At 43.2% G+C, this 20,033-nt stretch overlaps 2 protein-coding genes across 10 annotated transcripts in view; both read left to right on the forward strand.

Moving 5' to 3' along the window:
• The first annotated feature begins 327 nt into the window (after positions 1 to 327).
• Positions 328 to 13,110, forward strand: odf2a (outer dense fiber of sperm tails 2a). Of its 3 annotated transcripts, none has more exons than XM_030354876.1 (19): positions 328 to 587; positions 1,097 to 1,216; positions 1,304 to 1,420; positions 1,767 to 1,943; positions 2,239 to 2,402; positions 3,405 to 3,549; positions 4,213 to 4,347; positions 5,190 to 5,264; positions 5,493 to 5,564; positions 5,746 to 5,862; positions 6,380 to 6,565; positions 6,957 to 7,066; positions 7,422 to 7,557; positions 8,607 to 8,717; positions 9,332 to 9,595; positions 10,700 to 10,800; positions 11,038 to 11,200; positions 11,701 to 11,826; positions 12,177 to 13,110. In XM_030354876.1, the coding sequence occupies exons 1-19, from the start codon at positions 585 to 587 to the stop codon at positions 12,345 to 12,347; spliced, it is 2,493 nt and encodes an 830-aa protein (XP_030210736.1). In that variant the 5' UTR covers positions 328 to 584; the 3' UTR covers positions 12,348 to 13,110. The 3 variants fall into 3 exon arrangements, with proteins under 3 accessions (XP_030210736.1, XP_030210735.1, XP_030210737.1); XM_030354875.1 differs by having other exon boundaries at positions 328 to 482; XM_030354877.1 differs by lacking the exon at positions 1,097 to 1,216 and having other exon boundaries at positions 328 to 482.
• A 359-nt stretch (positions 13,111 to 13,469) lies between these two features.
• Positions 13,470 to 20,033, forward strand: part of sptan1 (spectrin alpha, non-erythrocytic 1) — a 43,781-nt gene continuing 37,217 nt past the window's right edge. For 5 of the 7 annotated variants that reach the window (XM_030354094.1, XM_030354095.1, XM_030354098.1 and 2 more), the window contains exon 1: positions 18,545 to 18,651. In XM_030354094.1, coding sequence (XP_030209954.1) covers positions 18,634 to 18,651 — 18 coding nt within the window. In that variant the 5' untranslated portion in view covers positions 18,545 to 18,633. Of the gene's footprint in view, positions 13,602 to 16,878; positions 17,033 to 18,544; positions 18,652 to 20,033 lie in introns of those variants that run through there. The other 2 variants (XM_030354096.1, XM_030354097.1) reach the window with 2 other exon arrangements.

Consider the following 20,033-nt stretch of genomic DNA (forward strand, 5'->3'; position numbering starts at 1 on the left):
AGAATATAAATTGAGGGTAACACATTACTATTAAGAATATATATAAAATGCAACGGGTATGTCGGTAGTAGGAACAACTTGTCAACGTTTAGTTTATTCAATAGTTTAGCTACAATGTAGTTGTAATATTATGGCCTTTTATAATGGTAAAAAAAAAAAAAATCCTTCTATATCGTTTGGCGTCCCTGCGTTTCCGTAGTAATGAATGGTCTTTTTGTTACGTTTTACTACCATGGTGACCGCGTTGCTATGGTACATGAGCGCTCCTCCTCCAATAGCTGGCCTGCTATGTGGTCAAATGTTTTAAATAGACCAATGGCAGCGCGTTGACATGACGCTTCGAAAGTCAGTAGACGCTTCTCTTCCTGTTTAAGTTTTCTGAGCAACACTGGTGGATTTTAACATTGCATGCCGCTAAACCAATATTGTGATGCTGATTTTCCATTGCTTTTTACCTTTGGTGTATAATTGTGTTCCATATGGTAAGGACGATCTACTTTTTACTTCTATACAGGAGGTTTACGAGAGTAGCTGCATGACTGTCACGAGTGGCTAGCTGTTTTTGGCTAAATTGGTGCTAACTAATGGTTAGTATTATGCTACTTGATAACCTTGCTCAACCTTGCATTTGCACTTTTCCTTGTCCAACAGTTGACAGCCGTCGACTAATTAATTGGCAATTCATTAATTAGTCGAGTAACTCCCTTATTTTAGGCTGTGTTTATTATTTTCATAACCAATGAGGGTCATATGTTTTTGCATTGTTTCTTCCTCAATCTTTAGTGACCTACAAGGTCTAAATTTGAATCTATATCTGTATAGCTCTTATTCTCTATCTATTGCTGACATTCCAAGTAATCTGATACATAGGCATACATTTTGACAGATGTTGCCAGATTGTGGTTCTAATATAATATGTATGAAGGAAATAACTAAGTGCATTGCAGCAGCTTGTCCATTCGAAAATTAAGAGTTTGAATTCAGGAATTAAATAATACAGGATCTAAGATGAAGTTCACATTTAATTGTTGATTAATGTGTGGGAGAAAAAAATACTTTTTTGACGGTGTCTTTCCCCCTTTTTAAACATACTTAGAAAAAAACAATGAGGACCTTTTCAAGTTCACCACCCCTTCATGTACATATCAATGAAAGCACACCAGTACATGTCCATGTGAAAAGCACCCAAAGACCAAGTCCCATCCGGAGCCCACAGGTTAGAGCCTGGACACATTTACTCTCTCTGTCTCTGTGTCTTTATATGTATGTATTGAAGTGATGGCACAATCTTGGTTTTCAAAAGGGAAAGACAAAAAATGACCCTAAAGGAAACCTACATCCAGCGGCTAAGGCAAAAACGCGGGTTCCATGGATACCACCAGGAAGGTCTTGCACAAGGGATTCAACATACAAATGGGAGGTAATGTGTATTCTTCTAAATCCTTTTGGCCCCCTTGGGAGCCTAGGGCGTCCACAATGGATCTCCGCCTCACTTTCCTCAGCGCGATGGACTTTGCTTCTTGCCAGGAGGTCCCAGTCTTGGTCAGTTCATCAAGCATGGGGGGATTATAGTCCAGACTGAGCTTTTCTTGCTATACTCCTCGGATCCTTCTTTGACCGATCCATCCCCACTTTCTGGATTTGAGTTCAATGTGGATTTGGATTTAATGTGTATTGATAATTGATGATTACTAAATGTTCTGTGGTCTATGTTGTGAACAAAATATTTAAAATAATTGACATTTAGTCGATTTTGATGCCTCCAGGGCCCCAGTCATCGCCTGGAGATCCCTCCCCTCCCTGAACCCGAGCCCTCACACTATACTGGGCTAAGATTGGCTGATCTGTCATCTGAGGAAGAAGAGGTGCTTCATGGACGAATCAGTCAATACGAGCAGAAGATTGACAGTTTGATGACGGAGGTCGGCTCCTTGAAAAGTGAGGTCCGTACTTCAAGTTTCCACTTTGACCTAAAATGATCTTATTTAATGTTTATTACACTATAATGTGCATCCTAAAATGTAATTTTGTTCACCCATTTCATTAAATGTTTTAAAAGTAGTTTTTAGTTTTTTTTAGTTTTTAGCAACAAAAAAACAGGGTATTAATAAAAAGTCAAACAGGCACCACAAAACGATGTTTACGATGTTCACGATGTTCACAGTTATATTGCATCTCAAAAGCCAATCCTAATTGTGTGTGTGCGTGTGTCGGCGTGTGTCGGTGTGTGGCCCATAGGTGGAGCTGCGGAAGAAGGAGCAGGAGCTGAGCGTCTCGCAGCGGGTCATCGCCGAGCAGGAGGAGGAGCTGGCCGAGGTGGCCAAGGAGCTGGAGGTCACGGAGAGCGAGAACTCACGCCTCCGCCGCTCCATGGAGCTCATCATGGGGGAGGGCGCCAGAAGGTACGCTGGGTACATGGACGCCAGTGATCAACTGGAATCAGAAATACATTGTTGATCCCCGGAGGGAAAAATTGGGTCATTAGAGCAAAATATGTGTAAGCATAAATAATTATAAGAAAATTATGAATTAGGAGTAATTGACTAAATGTGTAAATATGAATGCTGAGACACTGGGATCTAGAAAACAATATATATATTATTCATATTATTCCTAATTAGTTTTTCAGTTACTGTAGATGGTACATAGTTGTGGTACACCCCCCCCCCCCCCCCCCCCCACCATCAAGTGTTACACACGCACAGACACAAACAGAAGCACACACCCACTCTCTCTCACTCACACTCACACTCTCACACCCAAGCATGCAAACTGCTTATAAAAAACAAGAACAGCCACAGCCAAAAGTCAATCAACAGCTACATTTAACAACAAGGAGGTGTAAGAAAACAAGCAATAACAATTACAATTATGGGAGTAGCAGCACCACTACAAAAAAACGATGACATGTCAGCTCACAAGAGACACTCATTGGGATAAGGCTATATTGCCAAAATAAGCCTGCGACAGCCTGTCTGTACCAGAAGTTTCAACAATGGCTCAATGTTAAAACTGATGTTAAATGACAATGTCTTCTCAGTGAGGAAGCAAGAGGGCAACGCTAAAGTTCATGCAAGGGTTTATGTACAATTGTGTGTAACAAATGCTCAAGTGTGAGACCAAAGTATTTATTTAATTGTATTTTATTCACCATTTATTATTATCATTATTCAGATAAGTATTTCTGATATGAATTACTTCAATGATTATAATGACTTCTAGTGCTTCCTGAGGTTATTCTTCAACCTTGACACAGGGGTTTGAATTCCGGTGTTCATGTTTACATTTACATTTACAATAAGTACATTTGTCATAGGAAAGTGAAACAATACATTGCTGTGGGTACAATAATGATGTTCATAGATTCATAAACCTCATGCTCCACCGCCGCCGTCCCCCTGCAGGTTGGACAGGGACCCCGATGCCCACCAGGACCGAGACGCACTCCTGCAGAAACTCCTGGAGGCCGAGGGGGACGGGAACGCCGCGGCACAGCAGGTGTCCGCCCTCCGAGAGTCTGTCGCCGAGCTGGGAGGTTGTTCCGGGAGTGTGAGTATCCACGGAAACGGGAGGGATGGTGTTGTTACTGATTTGTCTGGATGTGTGAAACTTCAGGTAATTGGAAAGTTGGAACCGTTTTAATCAACACAGAAGTGGGACATGAGAAGAAAAAATCAAACAAAGACATTATTCTGCGTATATTGGATGTTTTTTAATAGTTACTCCTTCCAGAATCTGTAAAATGATAGGCCTTGGTCATTCTTCAGTATAAGAACATGACTTTGACCATTGTTTTATCCCTATTTTATTATCGGGAAAAAAGTATTGTCAGATTGAAATAGAACCTTAAATATTAAGCTATGCTAAGATCAGGTTTCAGGTTTATTAAAAAAAGGTTTAATTCCGAAGCAGATAAAAAGTCACTTTTTATATTAAAAGGAATATATTTAAAATGTATAATATTCCTTACAAATATTCCTTTCCAGACAGCTAAAATACCTGTTACTATAGCAACTATCTTTTCAAAATGTGTGATACTGTCTATGCAAATGTTGCACTTATTGAAAAAATGTGCACTTGTGTATTTTGCTAAAGTGCAATATTATCACCATCTCTCCTCCTTGCGTATTGACTGTTTTGTCCATTCGTGTATCAAAGTGAATAACGGGCTTTACACCTGTGTAAATCGTCCTTGTCGTCTGCTGTGTGCAGAAGGGGAGGAGGCTTTCGGGCTCGGAGTCGACCATGTTAGCCCGTGAGAAGGACCTTCTCCTGCAGAAGCTGGGGACCTTTGAGGCCACCAACCACACCCTCCGCCAGCTGCTCCGGGATCAGCACGGTAGCCAGGTAGGCTCTCTGCTCAGCACCATAAGGACGGCCTATCAGGAGGGCCCGAACCACAGCACCGCTTGTCCATTTGGTTTGCAATCGTTCTGATGATGCCTCCAGAAAATATAGGGTTAACAGGGGATACACTGGTTGGTTTTCAAAAACGGCACCGTGATAATTGGTCACGCAAATCGTTGGTTAGCCCCAATTCAGATACATTGGGGTAATCCTTCAGTTAGAATGGATTACCTCTCTAAACATGCATTTTTTTAATAGACATGTATATGCATTTAATGTATGTAAATATCTGAACTTTAGTGCAGACATTTAGTAGAAACTGCCATAAAACAAGTATACGACAAATATGCAAATTCTTCAAAGATGTTCATTACCATAATCCAGTTTCCCTCTGCAGGTAAACATCAAGACTTAAGGCACAGGGCAAGGTTTTCATGAACCTTGATATGCCATCCAGTATAACGATTCATCGATCCATTGATAAATTATTCAAAGTTGTAGATGTATCTTCCAGAAAGGATTTGTATAGATTTTTGTAATGTAGAGGTCTGGCAATTTCATTCTATAGTATGTACATGTTTGATAGTGTACTCTAGGAAATAAGGGGGCACTACTTATGCATTTTAGTACCACTGATAAACAATAATAGATAAATGTAACCCACTTATTTTGATTCCTCTAGCAATTCCACACTTTTTTCAGTCTCAATTTAAGTAGATAATGTGTCAGAGGGCCCCATAACTCTGGAAGAAAATACAATGTCGAGCAGCGTAACTGTTGATGTTGTTTGAAATGCCTTTGTGGAAAGTTGGTTGTGGTCAGTCACCATATGTTTTGGACAGCTGGAGTCGATGCGACTGGCAGAGCAAAAGGACTCGCTGTTGAAGAGGCTGACTGATGCAGAGGCAGAGAATGCGGTCGGTTATGATGCGTGAAATTTGGCAAAATGTACTATTCTGAAATTTATTGATTGAGGAGATTTCCCTGAAATTCTAAGTTATGATTGCAATATTTACCCACATGGTGTATTACAATATGTATACTATCCTTTGCGCTAAAGTTCAGTATTGTTATAAAGACAATGTTTTAGTTTTTAAGGGTTGATCGTGCTTTTAAAATATCTATTTTTGTTTTTCTTTGTACAGCATCTTGTAATAAAGCTCCAAGAAAAAGAGAAAGAACTTGATCAGCTTTCCATACTTTTGGATACAGAAAAGGTTACTGACTACATTCAAACATATTTTATGTTTATGTTCAAATGTTAACATAAACATGTATTTAAAAAAAAAAATAAAAAACAATTTGACAAATGTTAAAATGTCTTCAATTTAATACACAGTTTTGTGCTCAATGTATTCACAACTGTGTTTCCTATTTTCGCTATATTTGTGGGTACAGGATAACGCCAAGACCTCAGGAGAGTTGACCAAGGCCTTGGAGTCAACACGGGCCCATTTGCAGGGTCAGCTTCGCAGCAAAGAAGCAGAGAATAACCGCCTTGCTGTGCAGATCAAGGTGAGCTATGGTGTATTATGGTCCATTATTAATGTCCGAGTAGGCATCTCACCTTTCTCATAGTACCATCAATTCTGTTTTTTGTGTTTGTATTCCTGCCTAGCTGTGAATAAACACGTTCCCAGCCTATAATGTGTGTCGTTACATACTCAATAGGGATACTTAATAGTAGATGTCACTGAACCCTGCAAACTCATAGTTCAGATTCCGTACTTTATTAATCATGAGCTATTACCATCACAATATGCATTGCTTTATGATAAAATAATAATGATAAAGAAAAAGTTGTCTACAATATTTAAACACAACAATAGCCAATACAAGGCAATACAAATGTGAAATATAGAAAAATATGAATATATTGACACAAATATACGTTAACTATCAAATACAACACAACCATAAAATATAGTAAGATAGAAAATTCATCCAAACCCACACTCACAAACCTAAGAGTACCAAAGAGTTCACACCTCAAGTCCCTCCTCCTTTTTCCTCCATGTTGTTCTTACGGCAGAACCTGGAGCGAGCAGCCAATCAGCAGAAGGGCGAGATGGAGCACCTCACAGATCAGCTGGCCACGCTGAGGCAGCAGGCGGGGGTGGACCGCGAGGCGCTGAAGAGAGCCACGCGGGCCCAGAAGCACAGGGCCGAGCGCAGCGAAGACACCGCAGAGCAGCTGAGCAGCCAGCTGTTTGATATGGTAGGAACCCCGTAGGCCCCGGGCTCGACTCGTCTGGATGTACCCTGGGAATGCCACGCCCTCTGTCGCTTTAGCATCGGGTTCTGTAGACTACTGCGCAGATGGGACAAGGCGTCTGATGATTGAGGAAAACTGTTGGAAATAAGTGGAGAAGAGCTTGTGAAGGCAAGCCATTGAATTCAAACGGAAAATGAATCTACAATTCTGCAACCTACCCTCTTAATGTATTTTTGTATTACAGTCAATATAGAACATAACTAACTGAGAAAAAACAGCTGGCGAATATTGCGATTTTTTGCAGTATGAATTTGTGGTTTGGTCGACCTTTTTCAGGATATCACTTCAGAATCTTCTTTTCAGTATTCGTTTTATTGTAATTTATCTTTTGCAGGAGAGACAAGTTTCGGATGCGTTGTCCGCAGCTGAGAACTGGCGAACTTGTCACAGCCAGGAAGTCAAAGAAAAGGGTCAAATGCAGATTGAGCTGGCAGTGTTGAACAGGTAACGCTAAATAAAGCGGAAATTAGTTGTTTCAAGTTTTTATCAATTAGGTCGTTTCTATGCGCAGTTGGAAATCTAAATCTACACCAGGGCATGTCAATATTTAAGTTTCACCACTTATCCCAATCACCACGAAAATAAAAATCAGATTAATTCCTACCTTATTCCACTAATGTTTGGGGCTATGGCAAAGGTGGTTAAAAACAATGTGCCCGTATGTTACAAGCACGCCTCCTCACACGTTTCTACTGTAGCATTGTTCGACTATCGCTGCATGGCTGTGGCTGAAATACTTTCATCCCGACCTCTTGAAGACCATAACATTTAAGTCAACGCACGTTTCGCTCTGACTCAGTCGCGTGAAGGAGCTGAGCGAGCAGCTGCAGACCACGGAGGACAAGGGTCGGATGGAGAGAGAGACGCTGCTGGGACACCTGCAGGGCCTCACCTCCGACGGCACCGCCGCCAAGCTGGAGAACCAGAACCTCAAGGTACCCCGAGCTAGTGCCGACGCCGCTGCTTCCACACAGACCCCTCACTCACCGTTCTCACAGCGAGGAGATGGTATTCAGGGTGTCTGCGCATCCTTAAAAAGTCTTAAATTCATGTTTCTAAATTTAAGGCCTTAAAAAGTGTTAAATTCATGTTTCTAAATTTAAGGCCTTACAAAGTCTTTAATTCATGTTTCTAAATGTAAGGCCTTAAAAAGTCTTAAATTCATGTTCCTAAATGGAATGCTTTAAAAAGTCTTAAATTCGTTACAAATGTCATATGCTGGTCTTAAATACTGTAACTCAAGTTCTTAAATTTGTCGGGGCAAGACTATATATTTTTTTATTTTTCTCGTGGGACTTTTCAGGAAGGACATGTAGAGAGACTTCTTTCTTGCTAGCTGCATATATAAACGATTATCTGCGTGCTTGCTAACTAGTATGCAACAATGGGTAGGTGCAAATTCAAGGACAGTAGGCTGGAAGACGTCCGTTTCCGAAGTTGGCTCGCGTCTGTTGCCAACCCCCACCATCGCGTGTTTTAGGTCTTCAATTTCATTCAAGGTGGTATTAAAAAGGTCTTAAAAAGTCTGAAGTTTGACTTGCTGAAACCTGCAGATACCCTGGTATTAACTAATGTAGAGAAGCAGGGTAAGATAGGCTTGGTTGATTAGAATCTACTTGTGAGTGGTGTATAGTAATCCATTTATTTTCCAATGGGAAACATCTAACTTGCCTTTGCACATCACCAAAGCTAGAAGTCGGACAGATCTAATTATTAATAATAATAATAAAATAAAAAGTTTGGTACCTTACAGGACACTCGAGGCCGCCTTACAGTGCAGAATACATAAGAAAATGGTTAGAGATGGATGAATTGATCGACAAAGGAACAGAGAAATAAATAAATAAATGGACATGGAGGCACTAGAAACAGGAACCAACAGGGGGGAGAGGCAAATAGGATTAAACTGAGCAGACTAATTAGAACAAATGGGTTTTAGGTGACAGTCTGAAACGATAACTCTTTTTCTTTTTTTTTACCACAGGCAATGCTCTCTGCAGTGGAGGAGAAGCTGAGCGTGGCCCAGACGGACGCTCAGCAAGTCAAATCTACCGTGAAACAATATGAAGGCCTGCTGGATGGATACAAGACCCAGGTACATGAGAACGATGGATCCGTGACAATGTTGTACCCGTGTCGAGATTTCCGGGGCTTCGACTACCTACCCCACACACCATTTTTTGTGATACCATCTTAAAGGTGACAGATACTAACCCTATACTAACCGCGACGGTTACGAGCCGTTTTGAAACTCTGCCTCATATGACATCACAAGTGGGCTTGTCCACCTAGATGTACGCTGGATAGATCAGTCCACCAGCCTACCCAGCGGACTGTAGCAAACGTTGCTCATCTATCCATCATTCATTCAGGGCGCACACGCCCACTCGCGATGTCAGAAGAGGCCGGTTTTCAAAACGGCTCGTAACGGCAAATCCCCCTCACAACGGGTGGTATAACAGGCCACCTTTATGTATACTTTTCCTTTATTTTCTATTTTAATGCTTAAATACCTTTTTAACTTTCTATTGTGCTCATTTCTTTGCATATGTTTTCTTTTACTTATCTATTATTTTATTTTATCGTATGACAATGTTTATATGTGAAGCACTTCTAGTCTGCCTTGTGTATGGAAAGTGCTGTATAAATAAAGTTGCCTTGCCTTGCCTATACCGTGCGCTCACCGGTCGTCTCTCGGTGGCCCCTCAGGTGGCCAAGACGCGGGCGGAGGCCGACGAGTACTGTGCGCGGCTGGGCCGGGCGGAGCGCGAGGCCCTGGGCGTGCGCCAGGAGCTGGAGCGGGAGGTGGACCAGGTGCGGCGGGAGCTGCTGAGCCGGCTGACGGAGCTGGAGCCGCTGCCCGACGCCCTGCGGCGCTCGGAGCTGCTGCTGCAGGAGACCCACGACCGGGAGCACACTCAGGAGAGGCAGAGCCTGGAGCTGGGCTCGGCGCTGGCCGACCTGCGCCGGAAGGTACACACACACACACACACTCGAGGCTCAGTTATGGTGCCACGACGACGCAACGTAAAGGGGGTTTACGGACCCGTTACGTCCTTGCGGACCCTCCTTGCGCCGTCGCAAGGGCCTGGAGTGCGCCTCCCAAAAGGTGTAACCTACCGTCGAGGCGGAACGCATCAGCGAGGGCTGTGATTGGTCCACTCACTAATAGCCAACGCAGAACCAAAACGGGTTCACGACTGCGTGGTCGTTGCGTTGTGTCGACGTCCAACCATAACTAAGCCTTTACAGTTTGCTAACGCGGGTGTTGATGCTTGGTGATGGACGTCATGCTTGATGGGTTCTTGTGAGTTCTGTGGTGTTGGGTTTAGCGGTGGAAGGATAGTGCAGTAAGGTAGACTGGCTAACCCCGCCCATTCTGCCGGCGTTTGAGTTCGCCCTGCAGAAGGGTCTGAAGAAGAGCAATACATTCCTTTCTAGTTTCGATGCGCTTTTGCGGGAGCCAATCACCAAGCTGGCTTTTCCCCCTGGCGCGCTATTGGCTGGTTTAACACAATGACGACAGGGAAGCGACGCAAGCAGCCAATTGCATACAGAGTCTTTTGAACTAGGCCCATTGATCACGCCTGACAAATGACAGCAGCTTCCCCAGACCAACTTGCAATCTACGATAGAGCTTGGTCTGGCACTAGCCAGGCTAGCAGTAAGGGGTATTAAGGGTGTTTGGATTCCTAGCCGAAAGGTTTAGGGCTGGGTTTGAACCCTGGGTTCTGCAGACAAACCTGAAGGACATCCTTATGCTAAGATGCCACCTCACCTCTTATCTGCTCCTTACTTACGTGTGTTTAAAAGTACCTTTGGATAATGGGGTCAGCTAAATTACTATGTACCGGTAGATAGTTTTTTGTTGATGTTTTGGGGGTTTTAATGGCAATTTAGAGGTTAGCCAAAATGGGACGAAAAGTAAATTCTAGAAGTTTATGTCTTGTGAACTTATCGACACACAGGATTATTCTTCAGGCAAAAGTACTATTTCTTTATTTAAGGATGGTTGTGAGAGTTCTTTGAGTTGTTCAAACCAGCAGAGCAACATTTGCCCTGTGTGTTTGGTGGAAGGTGGAGACACAGGGAAGCCAGGTGGAGCTTCTGAGGCAGAAGAACACGCTCCTGTTGGAGGAGAACAAACAGCTTCAGCACAGATTGGAACATTTAGAAAGGTAACTTTTGGCCCCCTACAGTTTCCCCTCCCACTTTCCCCTTTGCTCGTCATAAAAAAAAGTGTGTGTGTATATATAAAAAATACAAATCTGGTCAAGATGATTGTCCTTGTTAATCGATGCACTGCCTTGCCCTTAATGAAATGTGCAATGTTAAAGGCGTTAATAAAGAGTGCAGTTTGAGCCCTGCGACTGAACGGGTTAACTTATCGATTGCTCTCTCCATCACCCCTACAGGAAGTTGGAGGAGACGAGCAGTCAGAACGGGGACCTGCTGGCCGTCATCGCCAAGCGGGAGGAGACCATCCAGAGCAACCAGTCACGCCTGGAGGACAAGAGCAGGGAGTGCAGCCTGCTCAACCGCAGGCTGGAGGAGGCCTTGGAGGACGCCCGGCAACAGGTCAGAAGCCGGGCCACTCCCGCTCCCAGGCTCTGGAGCCAGGGCCGTTCATCTCAGACCTCTCCATGATCGCATTAGAAAACAGCACTGCGTCATTCATCAAATATAATTGTTAACAGTCCGGGAAGAAGGCTGCCCATGCATTAATGAGAGTTGATGGATTATGTTCTCAAATTCTTGTGAGGAATACCAATTTCACATTTCAACGTACATCTTTCATTGGTTATAGCGGTTTGTTACATTCTATATCAATGCTATAGAAAGGCCTTATTGTTAATACTAATATCATGGTTTCTACCCTTAAGCATTCTCCTCGGCGTAAACCTCTCTACAATGTGATTAATTAGCATGTCTAGCAGCTAGTCACAGGGTCTGGCCATGAAAACATTCCTCTTGTGTCACATTCTGGTGTTTGTGGTCAGCTGTGATATGTCCACGCTAGTCACTTATGATGCAAAAACAAATGATACCAAATGAATGTCTGATCAACGTTCCTTAAGGTTTCCGAGACCAGGGAACGCACCGCGACCAAAGAGCGTTCCACCAAGTCCAAGATGGTGGATCTAGAGACCCAGCTGAGCAGGACCACCACAGAGATCAACCAGCTGCGACGAAGCAAGCAAGAGGTACATGTGCTGGGATGGCGATGAATCTGTTCCCTCACCCCATTTCCACGCTTTCAATCCGCTTGCCATATTAATCAATGAGCGTTCTCACACTGACTGCGGAGCCAACAAGCCAGCAGTGGGAAAATCGAGAAATGGAATTCAGTGTATTCCCCGATCCGCCCACGCTCACTCATGAACATGGGAGCAGATTGAAAGAATTCTGATTTTGAATAAGATTGAGCTGAATTTCTCCCTCTATCCGTTTTGCACACTGATGAGAAACGGGGCCTGGAACTCTCCTCCCAGATTGTCCTAATGTTATCATTTCCTAATGGGATAACGGGGTTCCATAATCTCCTCATCACCAGGTGGAGCGTCGGTACCAGAGCCGCCTGCAGGACGTGAAAGACCGCCTGGAGCAGTCGGACAGCACCAACCGCAGCCTGCAGAACTACGTCCAGTTCCTCAAGGCGTCCTACGCCAACGTGTTCGGAGAGTCGGCGCTCACCAGCACGCTGCGCTCCCAGTCGCCCCTCTGACGGCCTCCCGGGTCGTCTCCATGAGCAACCGGCAAAACGTGTGTGGGTGGGGAGAGCTGCTGTTGGCGCAGCGATACAAGTGTATCTTGCATGTCTACACACGAACCCATATGTGCAGGATGGTGATTTTCCTCCTCAGCCCTGTCCAGATCCCTGAACACCTTAACATGCCGTCCGACTCTGTTAGCGAGATTCCAACCATTATTGTCATTCATTTGTTAGTAGATTTTCCCTGTCTTTTAACAAAGTCTGTGAACACATAGTGGTCTAGATTTATTTATATAGAGCATCCTTTCACATGGTAGGTCAGCAGCTGTACACTACACTACAGCTATAAACTGTGTTGGGACAAGGGGGAATTTGCAACCTCGGTGCTACATAAAATTCACATTGGTATGGTCTTTCTATTAAATGTAATTCAATACAAATGTATATTTATCTGTGTTAAATGTGATATTCAGTACAATGGAACGAATCGGGATGTTTATTTTTCCATGTATATATTTTGTTTTTACATTTTACAGAACGCATTATCATTGTGTATATTTATAGATATATTTTTATGTTGAGTAAACTAGTAGGCTTAAACACTGCAGTGTCTCTCTGTGAATGTAAAGCATATGGAAGTGAATGATACTGCCCTTAACAACAATGAGTTCATATGAACTATGGCCACGTCGTTTATCTGTGAAGAAAACTGTTCTAGTATATGGATGGTGAACATATGGATCGACTGCAAAGCGTAAAAGATTAATCACATTTATCTACTTGTGCCAGTCAATTAATATATATAAAACTATACATATATGTGTATATACGTGTGTTTGTGTATGTGTGTATGTGTGTATGTATGTATGTATGTATGTGTATATATATATATATATATATATATATATATATATATACACACACACACACATATATACAACGTTAATTAAAGTCTGTGAGTGTGTGTGTGTGTATATATATATATATATATATATATATATATATATATATATATATATATATATATATATATAAAATACAACCCCCAAAAAAGTACAAATACATATATATACTATATTGTTTTTTGTATTTTATGGTAGTATTTGTGGTGTGGTTTTCGAGGTTGCAGCCGCAGTGAATGATGTCACGAAGGGGTGGGGGGAGAAAAAAGTATACCATCCGTTCGGCAGAAGAAGGCGAAGGTTGCACCCATCTGTTTCCGATCCGGTTCGAGAACACTCCGAGCTCTTAACAAATAAGACTGAGGTAGGTCAATTACTCATGTATTACACTCTTTTAGTACACAAATAAAATGGAGATTCGTGTTCTAAGGCAGAGCATCGATCCGTTTATAATGGAGGTTGCATCCGCCTCCGCCTGCAACACAGAGCTAGCCTAAAAGATAGCTGTTAGCCAACGTTAGCCCCCAGTTTTGCAGTTCTCTTGTTTTCTCACAAAAAATACATCGATCAGTACCATACGTTACAGGGAGTACATTGGGAAGGAAGTGTGTTGCCTTCCATATTAGGCTTAACGTTCATTCAGTTTCCCTACAGCTTAGCAAATGGGGTGACATTAGCTTGCTATAACACTACAAGGTCTTTATGAACACCAAATACATTGCACATAGTTTTCAATACAAGTATATTTGGTATTACTGTACTGACCAAGCCTGCAAGTGGGGGTTTAAAGATACTCTTAAATCAGCCCACCGACATTCAGCTTTGCAATCATTCGCTAATGTAATTTACGGTGGCCTCGCTGTTTCCGCCTCACCTATATGTAACGTTATATGCACATGTAAATACCGTGAATAACTCTATTTGAATTTGCATTTATATCGTATAGCATTTTCGAATGGTTACCTACTGCGATTTGATCATGAAAGCACACAAATAAATAATGGCGTTGCACGTTGCGTTGTTAAAAGTATTCGGGCCATTATTAACCAGGACCCGCCCAGTACATTCGGAATGCCATTGAGCAAATGGTTCCAGCTGTCAATAGAGTTTACCGTTATTGATCATAAATAACTGGTTGTATATTATTGGCCTAATATATATTTGTTTTCAGTTAGGAATTTAAGACACATAATTTATAATCGTTAACTTATAACTCTTCACCTACTGATTGGCGAGTTCACACGATAACTACTTTTTATCGATGATATTCGACCATACATTGTCTACTTTAAAACTCATGGCTAACAACAATAGGCCTATTGGTTTACCATTTTAAATCAGTTGAGGTTTAAATGTTGCTCCCACGGAGATATCTGTTTTGTAGCTGGACATCGTTGTTGCTATACACAACGCAACAGTTCTGGCTGGAGCCATTTCAAGGGTGGTGTCGAAATGGTTGGCATTCCAGAAGGCCCTCTACTTTTAGATAGACCAAGAGACAAGCAAATGTTAGAACACTGATAGGAAAAGCACATATCAATGCAATGTTTGGTATGCAGCAGAAACTAATTGTTGTACTCACCAATGTCCAGTCCATAATTGAACCAAGGGAAATGGTTCACTCTGTTATACAATAGCAGACTCAAAAACAATGGAGACAAAATTCCAACAAAACAGGGCTCTTATCTTAGAAATGTAATGAATGTGGGACCATTGAAGTTATAGGGTTCTTGCACTGAGGCAAAGAAGTCAGCGGTTGTGCCCCACACGTTTGCTTGAGTTTCCCTCCCATTCCTCCCACACTTACGGCTTGGGTTGGGGGAATGCTCCTCATGCCAATGTCCTGGAACACTCTGGCTTCATTCCAGATGCCTTCCTTCCTTCATCCTTGTGAAGGACTAATAGAATGCTGCTAATCCTATATCAGAGTTCCAATTCAGTAAATTCCATTCATATAAAACAGATGCAAGTCGAGTCCAGCTCTGGTTGGTATCCCCCACATATGATGTCACAAAGGCATATTTGATAACCTCAAAGTGGCAAAATGGCCAAACTTACTCTGCAATGTTGAGTAAAACTTAGACCTATGGATATTGAATATCGTTGGCTGTAGCTATATAAAAAATGTATTGTGTAGAATTGTCCAAAACCCTTAAAATTGTGAAGCAAGCATGTTTTCTAATGCATATTGAAGATGCACACTAAGTGCATCATTATTAACAGTTATTATGATGTTATTATACAGATGTAAACATAGTCTTCAGTGTAGGCGAGGTCACCTGTGTTCAAGGTTCCGTTTCACCTTTGCTGTCCTTCTGAAGGTCCGATCCCTTTTTAGAAGGCAGGCAGTATTTCAATGGCTTGAATAAGTTAGCACTGATTAGATCCTAGGCCAACCTTCTATCCAATAAAGTAGTTTGACAGCACTGTAGCTAAAAGGTTTCCTGTCTTGGGCCGGGTCTCTTTGTGCATCGTCAGCCCTGCAGCCATTTGTAATCGTCCTCCATTGTGGTCCGCCAAATAATCAAATCATACTGCTTGCAAATATGTTTCCCGGTAATTATTTACCCCCTAAAGCATGTCTTTTGGGAATAGATGGGATGCTAATGTCACCCGTTGCTCCTCTGACTGTGAAAAAGGTATCGACCGTTTGTGATGGCCGCCTCGCATCACTATAAGGAGTATGTTCTTATTTAGAGGAAGGGCGATGTGACCGTGTCCCACATAGATATCTAGGCCTTCTTCTCCCCTCGGTTCTCAACTACTTTGCTCTGGCTTGTCACATTCATGTCGCCTTCTTTCTATTCTAGTCTGGCCTCAAAAGGAGTCGTCTTCCCTTCAATTTTTTCAAATCGTTACATTCACAGATATGTGGTTTTCTGTATTCCATTAAGTTCCATTTCATGCTGTGCCGTTTAGCCTGCTAATAGAGATACCGGCCATGGCCACGTTTACTAAACCCAAACTCAAGGTAACCAACGTGACTCGACTTTTTTGTGATTTTGTGTTGTGTTTGTGTGTACCTGTGAATCTCGGATCAATCCCTCTAGAAATCTGATCTCGCCTGACATCGGGGAAAGCCTGGTCATGTTGTTTAGCTGAATATAGCGATAGAAAGCTATAGCAACAGGGAGGGGTAGGGGAGGCATCAAGCCCAAAGTGCCGACGCATGGGCTTGGCTAAGACTTGGCTCGGTTCTCGTTCTCCATCTCTCCATCTCTCTCTCTCTCTCTCTCTCTCTCTCTCTCGTTCTCTCTCTCTCTCTCTCTCTCTCGTTCTCTCTATCTCTCTCTCTCGTTCTATCTATCTCTCTCTCGTTCTATCTCTCTCTCGTTCTATCTCTCTCTCTCGTTTTATCTCTCTCTCTCGTTCTATCTATCTATCTCTCTCTCGTTCTATCTATCTCTCTCTCGTTGTATCTATCTCTCTCTCATTCTATCAATCTCTCTCTCATTCTCTCTCTCTCTCTCTCTCTCTCTCTCTCTCTCTCTCTCTCTCTCTCTCTCTCTCTCTCTCTCTCTCTCTCTCTCTCTCTCTCTCTCTCTCTCTCTCTCTCTCTCTCTCTCTCTCTCTCTCTCTCTCTCTCTGTGTGGTAGAGCCACTGCGGGGGCTATGCGTCTGTCGGCGCTGCAGAGAGTCTGGAGTCCCAGGTCCTACTTAACTTAGATGCTCCGGAGCCCACCAGTGTAGTAGGTGCTACCCATAGGCAGACACTGGTGATGTCTGGCCGTCCCTGAACACAATAGCCAGGAGACCAGAGGATACCCCAAAGAACAACAGGAACATCCTCTCTGCGTATGTTAAGATGCTGTTATTCTATTTATCGGGTTGTATCCGTGAATGTTTGATCTGTCGTGCCGTTTGTTGCGTTTATTCCTAAAAGGGTTGGCTCTTTTCAGTGTTGTCATCGCAGAATGATTCTTTTCACAGAGAGGCAGGATGATAAGGCGTGTTTCTCCCTACTGAAATAACTCTGATTTATTAATGATTCATTGAGCTACACAAATGTGTTTTACTAGCAGTTGTTGAGTTTACTAGTTTGTGGTGACATGGGCAGGCAGCTATTGACTCCTAGGTATTTAATTGATCACAGCAGTTTATAATCATAGCTTTGTCGTTTGGCTTATCTTAATTACTTAACTACTTTTTAGATTCGGCCGGATACATTTGTCAGTCCTGCCTATTTTTCGTCTTGGTTATTTTTCAGCTGTGCATGTTCTGAAAAATACGTGTGACTTTGACGTTTGGTGTGTTTTTGTACTTTCTGAAATGACATCTGCATGGCTGAGTTTGAAATCAATGAAATCAATGATAAGGGTGCAGCATTGACAATTATCCTTTTATACAGCAGTCCAAGCGAAAAGCCTTTATCTGTACTGTTGCACTGCGTTCGTTTTGTGTACTCGTGGCTGATGGGCTTTCAATATAATCACATTTCCTAGAGCCGTGACACCGGGATGCACGGGGAACAGAGTTCACCTCCTCGGCGCTATTGTCGTCTTTGGCGAAATCCGAGCAGGCTCGGTTCCCCCAGCGAACTCCCATTTCCTGTGCATTCCTCTCCAGTATCCCCCTGTTATGACATCATAGGTTGCTATAGAAACGGGAGATGGGAAGGACATTATGTCATCTGTTCTGAATGATCCTAACGTTGGGAAGCTGCCTTCTTATTTTACAGTCACACCCATGGACTGTGTAAAATAGGTTACACCCTAATATGTTTTCTACTCTGAAGGCTATCTGGATGAGTTTCGGCCCCATGCTGTGTGGTTTTTGGGGGCACTGTGCAATTGTTTTGGAAAGATTCCCTTTGACACCACCTCTTTCCTTGATAAGAAAAAAGGAAACCAACAGAAATATACAGGGAGTAACCATTCCACTAAAAACGATCAACGTCAACAGCGTGGTCAAAAACATTGCGTGCGTTCCGAATTAACTGCTTTCTGCCGTGTCACGATCCAGCTTCCTATAGCTTAGCCGCAGAGCATCTGTTGGTTGATGCACTCTTCACAGCGTCCAGCCGGCTTATCTGGTTGTTCAGTTGGCCATCTGACAACAACCATGCAAATACAAATGGAATATATTTACAAATAGCCTCTGAAGAGATTCTGACCCCTTCTCAACTGTCGAGGAGCGAGACACTGGTTAGCGTCACTGATAGCTAGACTGTAGCGGCCTTTGGTGGACGCGGCAAAAATAAAGAAAAGCGCAAAACTCTGCTATCTCTTCACGCAAGATGGCAGAAAGCACCGTCTGAAGGCGCAGATACCGTAACTGGGGGTGTCCTCAGGGGTCTTCGAAAGTGCGTGTGTGTGTGTGTTTGTGTGTAAGTGAGTGTTTGTCCGGTATATTGCATACGTCTCTGGAGGAAGCCCCTGTTTACTCTTTGAAGATGTATGCTGCAAACTCCCAATGTGAGGAAACTTTGGGGATCTGACGAGGGGGGTTGGGGAGTCTCTCGCACTTGTAAAATGTGCTGCGTCACTGCAGCTTGGCAACGGCACAGCTGCGGTGAAAGAGCGTTTTAAATGCAATACCTGAGAGCTTGGGGCCAGGCTCCTTTAACGGAGCATGCAGATATCATGCAGATATCATGCAAATATCTATATTCAGATATATATATATTGAGGATGTTTTGTAACCGTGTATCCAATGTATGTTGATATAACCACTTTTCTAGATGATCTGTTCTGCTTCAGGCAGGGGCCATTATTATACACTATACCCTAGCTTTACTGTTAAAATGATGGTCAGCCCATGACTTTTAGTAATACTATAGGAATAGTATTACATAGATTATTATTGTAAAGAGAAATATCTATGATTTCTCCCTTCTGGTCCCGAATAATGCAGTGTTTATCAGAGAGTCCTGCAGTACCAAGCCCTTGGGCTGGAGTAGCTCGGGGGTGGATGGATGGATGGGGGAGGGAGTGCTGCATATGATAGGGTGCCTGATCCGTGTTTCAGGCGATCTGGCCATCAGGCCAGTAATCTGCTTAAAAGCACCGACCAACAGTTCTGCCATGTCGTTGATCTCCACTGCGCTCCTGGGGACCTCACCTGCGCCCTGGAGGAATGACCTCACTTTGAGTGTCTCCTCAGGTCGTCTGCGTGTGCCAAGAATGCAAAGGACTTGGGTCGAGCTTATAATCAGTGTCTCTTCTGGAAGGCTTCTACAGTAGAACCCAGACATTATTGACGTCACCCCCCCCCCCCCCCCGTGTTCATTTCCGGGGCTGAAATGGCCGGGAGCTGGGCCTTGTGTCCGTCTGGAACATGAGCCGCTACCCCGGGGCCTCATCAACATCCCTGTCCGGCGAGCCACGCAGAATTGGAGGCCTCCGTTCCCCAACGCACTGCTGACGCTGCTAATCCATCCGTTAAGCCGGCGTTTGACTCCCATTCTACTGCCGACGCGTCCCAACCCCGGGCTCTTTGTTGAACAACTCTGTGGGTCAGCAGCTGTAGGGTTGACATTGCACTGACCTTGGTTTGATGGGACGGATCAATGTTCTGCCTGTCTGGCTAGTAAAGAGCATTCTGGGAAGGATGCATGACGACCAGACGTATGTTGCTTTGTCTTTAGTGCCTTCAATTATTCATGGGTAATGGGTTCGAGCCATTACGAGGGAATTATCACCATCTGTAAGAGTAAACAACTAAAGCTATTAGATTAGATAATTGATTTATTTGATTACGAGGCATTAGCCCTTCGGTGTCTAAAATAAAAAGAAATGGTGAGGGCCACCAATATAGCATAGCACTCCCAGCTCGCTTCAGATGCTGCATTCTCCAT

This window comes from Gadus morhua, chromosome 4, assembly GCF_902167405.1.
Source record: "Gadus morhua chromosome 4, gadMor3.0, whole genome shotgun sequence".
Lineage (NCBI taxonomy): Eukaryota > Metazoa > Chordata > Actinopteri > Gadiformes > Gadidae > Gadus > Gadus morhua.

What these genes read in the sequence shown, in the direction of transcription:
- odf2a (XM_030354876.1), top strand. An exon ending in TGGATGGATACAAGACCCAG is followed by an intron (nt 8,718 to 9,331) that starts GTACATGAGAAC and finishes GTGGCCCCTCAG; the next exon opens with GTGGCCAAGACGCGGGCGGA. An exon ending in TGCGACGAAGCAAGCAAGAG is followed by an intron (nt 11,827 to 12,176) that starts GTACATGTGCTG and finishes CCTCATCACCAG; the next exon opens with GTGGAGCGTCGGTACCAGAG.